The following is a 13201-nucleotide window of genomic DNA, read 5'->3' on the forward strand; positions in this document are numbered from 1 at the left end:
TCTTTCCAAGACTTTTATCATGAAGGGGTGTTGGATTTTGTCAAATGCTTTCTCAGCATCTAACGAGATGATCATGTGGTTTTTTTGTCTGTGAGTTTGTTTATGTAGTGGATTACATTGATGGATTTCTGTATAGTAAACCATCACTGCATCACTGGGAATAAACCTACTTGGTCATGGTGAATGATCATTTTGATGTGTTCTTGGGTTCGGTTTATTTGCAAGCTTTTTGATTGCCTGTTACAAATAACTGGTGTGGGTATGAACCAGAACTTGAAAAGCCACAAAGCTGATTCAATACTATTAAAAGGTTGTATTTGGGAAAATAAAAGTAATTCCAACTATAAGGCAGGTAACAACACAGTATAACAGTGTTGTTACGTCTCTGTAGGAAAAGAAAGTCATAAGATAAATACTTTCATTTGTTAGGTGTAAATTAAAGCAATACAAGAATATAATTGTCCCTCAATTAAGAGCCATATGCAGATGAATTCCATTGCCTTCTGCAGACAAGATAAGGAAAGCCAAGATAACCCACCCAACTTGTATCATAATGAGAGTCATTTGTTTTGGAGCCTTAACTACAATGAAAGCTTTATATTTTGTGACACAGTAATTCTAACTAGGATATGGTCCATTTTAACTTAAGAAACAGCAACATATAAAAGTGTGCCTCTGTGCTAGTATTATGTGCAACTGCAGGGGGTAACAATAACCATTAAACAAGAAATTAGTAATCAATGGTGGGCTCATGAATTGCAATATTAAGTGGACAGGATGGAAACACATCTTTTGTGATGCTGCAACAGAATACGATAGGTTAATTTATAAATACATTTAGTTCTTAAAATGAAGGCTGAGGAAGAAGTCCAGGGTTGAGGGGTTTCTACTATGTCCGTGCATTCTGACTGTATGATCTCTTATTGAAAGCAAACCGGCAAGAATCAGAGAACAAAAGGGGCCGAGCTTACTGTATCAACCCATTCCTACAAACTTACCCACTTAACAGGCACATAATGAACTCTTCCTAAGACTATCATGCTCTAATAAAGCGCTGTGCAAATGTGTAGTGCTGGATAGAAATCACAAGAAGACTCACAATGGAAGAAGTGGACACACAAGGAGGAAATGCTAAACATGTCCACTGCTTAAAACACTTCTAACCATATTTATATTTTTTAAATGGCAACCTTGCTCTACTGAATGGCAATGGAAAGCTAATTTACTAGGAAGAGGCAGTGCAGAACATCAGGGACCAGGATGGACACCCTGGGGGTAGATCAATAAAAACAAAGCTAGGCTAAGTGCTATGGGATTTTCATAATTCATCTTAAACTCTATTCTCTTAACCCTGCATATACATTATTAAACATGTAGAGGTTATGTTGATCGGAAATAAGCCTGTCTTTCCTTCTAAAACCCACATTTTTGCTCCCAATAATAAAGTCCTTAGACACCCCCCTTTACCAAGTAATTAGAAATGCAGTGAAGTAATTCACTATACAGTTTGCCTATTTCTCATTTTTCTTTTAAAAATAAATGCTAAAGGTATCTTACATGGCATTTGGTTAACACTGGGCTTGTCGTCTTGGTGGAAAGGCCTGTGAGCTCCTTGTTTAGTGGCTCCTGCAGGCGTGGGGCTGCTATGCTTCCTCTCTAGCTGCCTAAATTAGAATTACTAAAGGATTATTTTAGGAACAGCCTTCTGTGGAATTTTGAATCCAGTGTAAATTGGCACATACTGAGAAAAATCTCTAAGTCCTTCATGGAAAAAAATGAAGATGTATATGAAAGTCCTAAGTTATTCTGCATATTATAAAATAAAATCTAATTTTCAAATAGCTTTAAATTGAAATTCAGCATTTGTCAGCAGTTTAGTAAATACCTTCTGAAGGGAATGACCCAAACCCTTATTGATTTTTAATTGTAAAAGTGGAGAAAAATCATACTTAAAAATTTTTTCAGTGCTATTTATGATTCTAACATAAAAATCAATGAATATAGAAATTGTAAAGGAGCTGTTTAATGCTGACAACACCCATTAAACCCTAAAGGTGTTTGTAGAATGTCTGTAAATGTAATTTGGACATTTGGCTATGACTGGCTGCATTATATGGCAGATTGAGCTTCCTTAAATTCAGTAAGCCAATGCAAGGGTAAGATGGTGGTTTTCGATGCAAAGTTACAAGTGTTCATCTACTTGTTCTGCTCCTCTGATAATTGATTGTGAATTACAGAATGCAAGAACACAAAAGTCAAGGTGATGCCATCATTTCGGGTCCACCCTTGACTTTTTGCTTTTCCTGAAACCCTGCTGGCATGGCTCTGTCTCATACAAGGGAATGAATGACTCCCTCACTTCCTGAAGGCCTCATGAATTTGCCCAGCCCTCAGAAAGTAAACCCCTTTCTCATGCTGGCATTTCCCACCACTCTGACTTCATCCTCTGGAGTCAATCCTTGTGCAATACAATGTATTTTTTTCCTTTATTGTCCATCCTCCACAATGCAATGCACACATACACTATATACAAGTGGGTCCTTTCCCTTTTTAATACAGTAAGCCCAGCAACGGTAATAGCATGGAGACCTAATCAGTGCTTAGTGAACATAGATAGGGCGAAGAATGAATGAATGAGAACAGACTGAAAGAACAGGGAGTTATCAGAAAAATTATTTCTTTGCTAGTAAAAAGACTATGCAATATGCCTTGAGAACTTGTCTGGTCACATTTCATACATAATATCATACCAGGCTTCAAAACTTTGTAAATGTCTTGGACTGTAGAACCCACTGCCTTGCATGGTACTTCTCTGCTTTCTGTAATCCATTACCTAGTTGAGAAATCGCCTCCACGGACTGGTTCAGATCTAATGCTCTAAAAGATCAATCGATTCTCTCTGAATCCTGTTTATTACCTTTAGATTTCCTAAGTTATATTTTCTTATGGTAAGTTTTTGTTCTGCTTCCATCCTTGTTATTTTTACCATTAATTTTATTAACTAGTATATTGCCCCTATTTGCTAATCATGCTTGTCTCCAACATGAACACTCTTACTGTATAGTGTCATATAGCACCAGTTATAACATTTTGCATGGACTAAGGACCAAATAATGAAAATAAGTAATCATGACCTTCAAAGTCTATCCTGTGACATGAGAGAGTCTTTCCTGTGACATGAGGCCCTATTTAGATTAAAGGAAAGACTGAAATTCTATTTTATTATTTCCATTTGTAAGGTTTCACTTCTAGAAGAAAATGAGAAGGAAGGAAGACACGAACATGAAGCTGAGTATGAGAGAGCTCAGGCTGATGCAGCTGCCTTGACTGCCCAAGACAACACAGTTGGCATGCTTTCTCATGAAAAGCATATCTTATCAGGTGATCTCCTGGCCCATCACTTTGCTGACCATGGGAGGAAAGCAGTCAGATATCTCCATGAATACTCTGCTCATGGCAATTTGGCTCTAGGGATGTAAGTACCTGAAGAACAGAATGTTAAACACACTGAGGAAACTGGGTTTGGGCCCTTTAAATTCAACTCCAACTAGGAAACTCCTGCAGTGAATATGAAAGATGTTCATTATAGTGATTCAAACATGAGAGAGATATATATCTCAGCTATCCTGGCATAAATAGAGGATTGTGTTAATTGGTCTGTCTATAGTTAATAAAACCACAAGACTCCAAACCAGAAAATATCTCAAATTGTACCTGGACACATCTGAGTCACTTGAACATTTGAGTTGTAATTCAGCCAAAGTCTGTCATATTAAATACGGATCAAGAAAAGTGCCAGCAAGGCAGAGAAGTTCACATACCGGTGCACACCACTGCTACACATGATGATATGACAGGCACCGAGCCTGTCACACAGCTCCGAAGAAACTGACAGCAGTCCGACTCCAGAGGCGCCGCAAGGTGTGTTCACACAGGCAGCGATGCGTTTGGATCTGATAAACGAGGTGATCAGCCGGTAAAGTTCATCTAAAGCATTGAGAGGCTTCATGAGCTAAAATGAAAAGCGAGGGACATAAAGCTTAACAGGTTTGGAAGTCCGTTTGGGTGGCACACAATTCAGCCACCCCAGCTTTTACATTACTGATCTAAAATATCATATTATGATGGAGGCAGCAGTTTGGGGATTGTAAATATCTACAGTAAGACAGTGTTCAAAAGAGCATCACGAGAGCTACCAGGGATGTAGGTGAGTAGACTGGATTAGTGAATGCAATCACTATTTTACCTTATCTATGTAGGCAGCTTTAGATGTGGCATTCGGTGGGGAATTTGACTTGTCCAAGTAGAATGCCCTGAAAGAATCCAAAGAAAACCATCTATTGTTAGAAAACAAAGAATATAAAATGCATGAAGAAGATGTTTGGTTTCCAAAAACTGTTGCTTATAGATCCATAGGTGAGCAAAGGCCCTGATAGCAAGGTTCATCAGGGCTATGCAAAGCCAATGGTTATTTGTTTAAAAAAAAAATGAACTGGTAAGATAGTTCACAGGAGAAAAATTACTTCCTAAATCTGTGTTCTGAACCCCCTAAGCAGGCTGTGGCTCACAGCAATAATCTCATAATTAGTAGTAGTCTTGCTTTCTGTCTACTTTTCAAAATAAAGCAACATGGTTCGATGAAGTTTTATAAACTAGATTAGGAAAGATAACTCAGGGCAATTTCCAAATTGACACTCACCTTTACTCTTACTGAGAATTAGTTTCTCCTTTCCTAAAGCAATGATTAAGCTTCTCTTTGAAAGAGCTTGCATATAATTAATTCAGTATCACAAGTTTGTTATTGCCCACTAGAATTTCAGTCCAGGCACCACCTATAATGAGTGCCACTGTTCTAGAACATACTTTTCAGTGACCATTTTTTTGACTATTTTTCTTAGAGTTGTGTTTTCTTATGACTTGTGGAATTACATGTAATGTTACTTGAAGTGAGAAAATTTTAAACTTAGTTTTATTTATTTTATATAACTCCATTATTAACTTATATTTCCTTTTAAATCATTTTGTGCCAAGAATCATAATTCTCTCTCCTTCACATCAGAGGTTTGAGTGAAGACATCTTGGAGACATCCAGAAGATCCATTCCTAGTTTAGTGGATTTACTTGCTTCCTCCAATCATCTTCCGATCTAGCATCCCCGAGTGACAGTCTCAAATAGGGAGGACAACACTTTTGTATCCTTCACCAAGAAGGTGAATAGACAAGTTCTCTATGCCTGGTCTCAATTCGTGGAGCTGGCTCTGGACCTCTCCATGGACACCTAGAGTCTAACAGTGACCATCCACTGTCCTACAAAAACTGTCGCAGCCTCCCTGCCAGGTCCAGATCCCAGCAGTTCACAGGTCTCAGGAGAGACTCCAACACATCACTTGCATTTCTGTGGCCACTTGTGATCTGATGTGACTTATATATGCATTTTCTGTCCTCATATTTGATCTAGGAAAGCTACAGACTCTGAATGTATGTAGTAATGCAAAGTTAGATTTTCTCCCTGTCCACCTATCCTTTCCTTACTGCATCTGGGCAGAGAAAGCAACGTGGTGAAGAAAAGGACTAAAGTTCAAGGGCAAACTGCTTAGCCTTTCAGGAGCCCAGTGTCATCATATAGGTGGCACAAATGTTGGTGTATGAAGTGCCTAGTTCTATGATATGAAAATAGGACTTGAATAACAGACAATAGTGACTACAAGTGCACACATTCGTCAGGATTTCTTGGCAGTGTTTTAGTCAAATTTGGTTCCTAGCACCTATTTCTAGCAGCTTGCTTCTGCCTATATCTCCAGCTACAGAGGATTTCATCATCTGGTTTCCTCAGGTACCCATATCCATGTGCACATACCCACACATAGGTACCTATATATACACAAAATTATAATAAAATCTTTTTAAAATAAATAAAATTGAGACCAAAGACCTCCTGCTGTTCCTGGCATCACCTAAAATAAGCTACAACTCTTTTGTTCCATTATGTTTTGAACTGTTGTGTTCAAAAATAAAAACTAAGTTATATATTTGAAATAGAGTTAATTCTATGATCAGCACACAAATAGAGGTTTAGGACTGATAGGAAAGAACTGTTTTCAGGTTAAAGAAGAAAAGTTTGTCCTTTAAAATCCATGATTGAAACTTCAAACCTGCTGTCTCTTGACTCAGCTAGGAGAACAGTGTTCTATTGTAGTAGCCCACAGCTCCATCTAAGGAGAACATCCTTTAGGAAAGATGCCAGCATCAATGGGTGGCAACATTCCAAGAGAATATCCTCTAATAACAAACAAAACCACTCTAGGTGGGTTATAGACCAGTGGTTGAATTCTTGCTTATCCTGGCATATATAATGCAAGTTTGGGTTCAATCTTCCATCTCATAAGGAAAAGAGAGAAAGATCTGCCACTAACTCAGCCTCTTAAGGACAGGTTAGATCATGACAGTCTAAATCTGCTATGTTCAATTACAACTGATTTTACAGAAATCTCCAAATATCAATTCTGCAAAATATTAAAAGAAAAAAAAATCCCCCCAAACAACTCATATTGAAGTTAAAGAAAAACAACTTATAAATTCACAGTACAGCCCACACCAAATAACATCATTTCGAAACCTTATTTTTCAACTGCTGTATGTATAACTAAAAAGAATATCAGCTAATGATAATACTTGACTACTTCAAATAGTCTTACAAATTAAAAGTTACTACAGATTCAGAGTTAACTATTTGACTCATGAAGATATGTTCCTATAGTTAACATTTTCTAATCAATAATGGAAGGGAAAGGAATAATTATGAATAGTCATTAGTGTATGGCTATCAACCAACTGTATTAATCAGCAACTACTATTAACAAGCATTAAAAATGTATTTATTGTACAATAAACCGATTCACTGAATAGGTGCAAAGAAAGTAACCAGGAACTACATAGCTACTTCAATATTCCTATATGTACAGTCAACATATCTGAAAACATAATTACTTGTGAAGATGAGAGTTTAGACCTGAGGTAGAAACTAATGTTAGGAAGTCTTCATCAAATAAAAGGTTGTTCAACAAGGTATTTCACTTACCAGGTAGTGAATTTCAGTATCATTCAGAATATGACAAACCATGGACAGAAAATAATCTTATAATGTACTATCCTTAATTATAAAAGTCCTGCAATGCCTCTTAATCAAATTTTATGGAGGAAGTTAATGGTAAAATTGGATTAATGCCAAAGCTGATGTCATTTATGATGCTTCTAAGGTGAGTAACAATGAAGTCATGGTTCTGGTCTGAATATAGAAAATCTTATTAGGACAATCTTGAAAGTGTTGATGCTAGCTTGGAAAGGCTGGCCCATGTCAGTGTTCACTATCACAGTTATCAAAAATGAGCAAATTTTTATATGATCCTTGTGATTGAGCCTCATAGCATGAAATAACAATGAAAAAGGAAAAGCAGCATACATTTCAATAAGTAGTTAAACTTAAGTTGACATTCACACATATACATACACATGTACATACATATACATACATATATACATACATACATACATACATACATACATACATAAGTCAAATAACTGTGCTAAAAGTAAATTTGGTATAGTCTGCCTACCATTACCAGGAAAATAAGTACAGGTACCTTTGTAATAAAGGGTGACTGTACAAAGTAGCTCTAAAAACTCAGTGGATCAATAGAAGGAAGACCCTAAAGGTATGATTTAAGAGTTGGATTTGGATGGGATTATAACAGGTTACAACTGTAAGAAGCATTTTAAGTGGAAGCTTCCCCAAGAATAATGTAATTGCCATGGGGAGAGATAGAGCCAATGCATCAAAAGAGAGAGTTCCATTAAGGGTGGAGGGAAGGGTATTTGGCAAGGTGGCCAGATCTATGCTCTGAGGAAATGAAATATCAAACTTAAAAAAAAAATAAAGCTTGTCAGTAATTTATTAAAATGTGAAGAGGTTGCAAGAGAAAAGTTCAGTTACCAGCTACAGTAAGAATGAGTAGGAAGAAACACATGAATGCTAAAGTGTGGTGACTTAGAGCGTCAAGAGACCCTCAAAATAAGGACCATGCAACATTATACGAAGACCTTGGGGATCAAGTAGGCAGCTAGTGCTTGTCACAGGAGGAAGAAAACAAGTGTGGACAGGTAGATTAGTCTATGCTGTCATCCACACTAAGTACTAATTTATGAATTATAATATACGCTCTCAAATGGGTAAACAGTCCAGATTGTAGCTCAGCAGGATCAAGCTGTGCCCCAGTGATGATCCATTTTCTCACAAAGGCTGAAAAGAGTTAAAGAAATAGATTTCATCTTGAGAGACACAGAGAAGTTATATCAATGACAAAAGTGACATCTTCTCATTTGTCATTTGACCAGCCAATTTTCCTTTTTCCTTTTTTCTTTTTTTCTTTTGGTTCTGAGCATGTTGGAGGGGAGCCAGTTTCCAAGAGAGATGATGAAGACATGAGAGTCTCTAATGTTTCATAACAAAGTAGAAGAACATTCTCCAGCCAAGACCTCTGCTGTATTCTGGCTTTTTTTTCCCAGATGATTATTCATGAGATCATCATTCTATTTATATATCTATAGTCATGGGCAATGAACTGACTGGCAAAAATAATCCAGAACTGCCCTACCTTAAACTTCCAATAAGTTCCATTAAAATCTATAGAAGCAACAGCATCGTGCTATCATCTCCTAAAATGTTTCCTAAGGCTGTGACAATTCAGAAGCGAGTTTCATAAACACCTGCAGACTTCTAATCCCCAGGGAAAGGTGGGAGAATTAATACGGTTAGAATTATGGGCATGCAGACATAAGAAAGTTGCTTCCAACAAAGTTTATGGAAAGAATACATACATAAAGAGAAATCTGCAAGTAGCCAAAGTCCCATGTGACCCCTTACACAACTCTATTCCTTAGAGGAGAAGGATCAAAGGTTAGTCTGGAAATGACCTCTAAAAACTTCTCTGTGGAAGAACAGACTCTTGTCACATCTGCACGGTTATGTTCAACTCCTAGAAAGCTAGCTGCCCAGGAAGCTTGCATGAAGGGGAACAAAAATAAATCAAGGACAAAACAAAATCAGTAATGGCTATCATGGAACAGCCTTGCATGATAACAAGTTCTGACTATAAATAACTTCGAGGCTGGCCAAGTTTATTCTGACTGAAAGCCGGGACTCCACTGACCACACCCCTTACAGATGCCATCCATACACCCCTTTCTCTTTCAACTAAAACTTCCCCCAAGGAAATCAACTTGCCAAACCTGATCCCAGTGGACTCTCTGATAAAGCTGTTCTTCCCACTCATAATGACAACTTTGCAGTGGCCAACTCTTGTAAAGGGCACCCCGCCGTCTTTAAGGTCTTAGTGTGAGACTGGTCCCTTGTTGGTAGCATATTTTTCTCACCAACTCCTCCTCAGTATTCTATTCATCACTAACATTGAAGCACCTGTTTCCTGTACGTTTCCCTGCCTGATCTCACTTAACATTCTCCTGGTTTTCAGTTCCTCCCATCACCACAACATCGCCAAACTCCAGATTCATGTGTTCGGTTATCTGTTCTTAACATATAATTCATAAGGCAGAACGAATGCCAGGAGCTGAGGATCACATAATAAGGAGAGGACAGTCTTTACCTGCAAAAAAAACTAACTGTAGTTTAGGGAAGAGAAATAAGTGGATAATTAGTATCTTAGGAAGCAAAAGTAAGAGGATCAGAAGTTCAAAGTCATCCCTGGCTACACAGCAAGTTCAAAGTCAGCCTGAAATACATGAAACACTGACGCCCAACCAAACCAAACAAATAAAAAATCAGGTATTGGAAAAATAATACAACTATTACCAGTGTTTTACTTGGTCTTAGCATCCAAAAATTCCAAAGTACTACTTGTTTTAATGAACATGGAGTGACCTTAGTGCAAAGGGACACTCTAAGCTGAGGTGTAGTTTGCATAATAATCACACACAGTAGGGCCACAACACTGTAAGGGGCATAGTAAAATTAGTCCTTTGTGGTTGTGCAGGTTTCTGTATCTGCTGACTTAGATTCATAATAGCTAAACTTAGAACCTTACTACATGTCAGTTAACAACAACAAGAAAAAAGGATAGAGGATTGTGGCATACACATATAATTGGGAAGAATGAATAATGTTACCTGCAGGAGAAAATGGATACAGCTGGAGATAATTATCTTATGAAGCAAAGCAAATCAGTCCCAGACAAAAAGCTTTTCTGTCTCATATGTGGGTCCTAGATTTTACACAGATACATGTGACATGAAGCAAGAAGTAAAACTGTCTAGGGGAATAAACAAGGCGGACTGATGGGACAGTGAGGGTAACGGGGAGTATGTTAAATACGTATTGCATGGCAATGTCTGTGTGTGATCCAAGTGTCATGCATCATAAAAGAAACAGCACATTAGTTGTAAACTATAAAGCAAAAGTGTATACGATTTGACTACAAGCAAACTTTACTTTCATTTTTAAAATTCCCTTCTTTACAATCGTGTGTGTGTGTGTGCGCGCACACGTGTGTGTGTGTGTGTGTGTGTGTGTGTGCACAAGTGCTCATTACATGCATGCAGAGAGCAGAGATTGTCTGATGTCTTCTATTGCTGTTTCTCTTGTTTTTTTCAAAAAAGTCTGTTATTGAACCAAAAGTTTGTCTTTTTAGCTATGCTAGAGGGTCAGAGAGTTCCTAGGACCCTCTTTCTCTGTCTTTGCAAAGCATGGCCATGTCTGGATTTCATGTAGGTCCCAGAGATTTGAACTCCAGTCCTCTTGCTTTTGCTCCACAGCAAGCAATCTTACCCCACCGAGTCATCTCCTCAGCTCTCCACATTGGGTTTGCTAGTAAAAATTTTAACATTCTTAACAAAATTAAACAAATAAGATTGTTATTATGTCCATAACTTATGGAAATAACTCTACAAGATGTTTGTTAGGGAAACATTTCTTTTAAAACCTCTTCTTTCCTTCCTGTGAATGCATTTCTGAAATTGGTTTGCTTTCTCCATGAAGGTTATTAGAATACGCATAGAGCTGGCTATATGCCACACTATCATTTCAACCTAGATCAGATGTGTTAAAGCAAGTCCATTTCTCACATAAATAACTTTAACTATTATCATATATGACATTTTGACCAAAGCATATATAAAGTTAAGTTGAGAATTCACTATTTCATTCGTAAATTTTATTTTAGTTGATAACAATGATTTTATTGGCAATTACTTAACTACTACAGAATTTGGTAGCATTCAAGGACACTCAAACCTTTCTTCCCACCTTATGGCTGTATACAGCATAAAAGGTGCTTATAGCTCTCTGGCAATGTTGCTCATGGCAGATTTGGGTAACCAGCTTTCCTGTCTTTGGGTTAAATTTGGGACAAGGAGAGCAGGGGCTGGACATCCTTCCAAATAGTTTTTCATGATCACCTTTTATAGTTTGCTGGGCATCAAAAGGGGCAGTGTCAATGTTTAAATCACAGGAGTGTGGCTATGGGCAGGCAAGACCCTTCCTGGTCTATTCTGCAGAACTCTTGTGTAGAGGTTAATTCTTCCTAAGTGGGCAGTGAGGTCAGTTAGCCCAGAACCAAGCACCTCAGAGAATTACTTGGCATTCATACTTTTTCCTCTGATTAAATTGCTCTGTAGGAAACCCATGAAACCCATCTTTAGACCCAAATCTCTAGGATCAGCTACTCTGCATGCTAGGCAGGTTCTGAAGAATGCTCATACTTCTCCTCAGCCCATAAAGCATCGTTATCTCCAACAGAGGAAGGAAAAGAATTGTAGACATTAAGAGCCTGCCCCAAGTGATGTGGCTATTCAGGGGTTCTAGTCGGGCGGGGGACTGGGCTCTGATTGTAGTGGACTCCAGTGGAGAAATGCAGTCAGCGAGCAGATCTGTGCTATCACAGGCTTCTTGTTTATAAAACAGCAGTTTCATGTTTACTCTGCACTCTTCTCACTGGGACCTACCATTTAACCAATAAGTCAGACTTCCAGTTTGGTTTTTATCAGGTGGCTCATAAGAAATACAGTGAATGTCATATTTCCTGAAAACAATCTTCCATAAGACAAGTAAGAATCTTGCTCATCTCTTCCCCACCGAATTTTGAGAATGTATATACTTAATTTTAAAATTAATATTACTTATGTTTTACTACTTTGCCTGCCAATATGTTTATGAACCACATGCACACAGCATCCTCTGGGACAGGAAGATGGTGTCAGCTCCTCTTGGACTTGAGTTATGAGTTGGTTGTAAGATACAAGGTAGGTGATGGGAATTGAACCTAGGTCCTCTGTAGGAGTAACCAGTTCTCTTAACTGCTTGTCCCTCAATTTATCATATTTTATGTCTGTGTTAGTGATGTCAAAAGTAGATGAAATTCAAAAATCTCTACAAATGAAAGCACATTCAAGAAGTTTAGAATTATTACTATACACCAATTTATGAAATAATCTATGTGTGGAACACCACCGTGAGCTTTCAGTTTTGCATGTGAAATATCTTAATATTTGAATGGACCAAAATGTAAATATTCAATTAAGTTCAATTTTATCTGTATGGCTTTTTTAGTGGTACTATAGAATTACTGTCTTTTTACAATTATTATAGCATACTAAATGTAAGTATAATGTACAGTTTGACCCTTTCTTTGGGTTTTGAGGAGGGAGGATGATACATTTTCGTGGCATTTAAACTTGATGTAGTTGACTCGTCCTTCCCTGAAAGCAATATTTCATAAGACATACTCACTATGAAGACAAAATATAGGATTGAGCTTGACTCATACATGGCCCCCACAGATACATTTTATTTCCAACTAACAACAGAATTCTAATTATTCCAGCCTCCTTGTCCAGTTTACTGAATTTCTTCTCCATTTCTCAATGTTAGGGTTCTTATTATCCTTAACTATCAGCTTACCCTTGTCTCAATGATTTTAATAGCTTGCTAAGCAATTTCTGTGTGAGTCTCTGTCTCTGTCTGTCTGTCTCTAAACATTTTGTTAGCAATGGATAAATAAAGGAAGAAAAAAAGGATGAAAAGAAAAGAAGAGTGAATTAAATAATATATAAGAATGCAAGTTAAGCGGGGCGTGGTGGAACACGCCTTTAATTCCAGCACTTGGGAGGCAGAGGCAGGTGGATTTCTGAGTTC

At 37.7% G+C, this 13201-nt stretch overlaps 1 protein-coding gene across 1 annotated transcript in view; it reads right to left on the reverse strand.

The window, feature by feature from the left end:
• Prex2 (phosphatidylinositol-3,4,5-trisphosphate dependent Rac exchange factor 2) overlaps nt 1-13201 on the reverse strand; it is a 300320-nt gene that overhangs the window by 32786 nt on the left and 254333 nt on the right. The window contains exons 36-37 of the mRNA XM_021221903.2: nt 4247-4313; nt 3822-4012 (exon numbers count right to left, since the gene is read on the reverse strand). Coding sequence (XP_021077562.1) covers nt 3822-4012; nt 4247-4313 — 258 coding nt within the window. The remainder of the gene's footprint in view (nt 1-3821; nt 4013-4246; nt 4314-13201) is intronic.

The sequence above is a fragment of the Mus pahari genome, chromosome 22 (genome assembly GCF_900095145.1).
Source record: "Mus pahari chromosome 22, PAHARI_EIJ_v1.1, whole genome shotgun sequence".
NCBI classification, from domain to species: domain Eukaryota; kingdom Metazoa; phylum Chordata; class Mammalia; order Rodentia; family Muridae; genus Mus; species Mus pahari.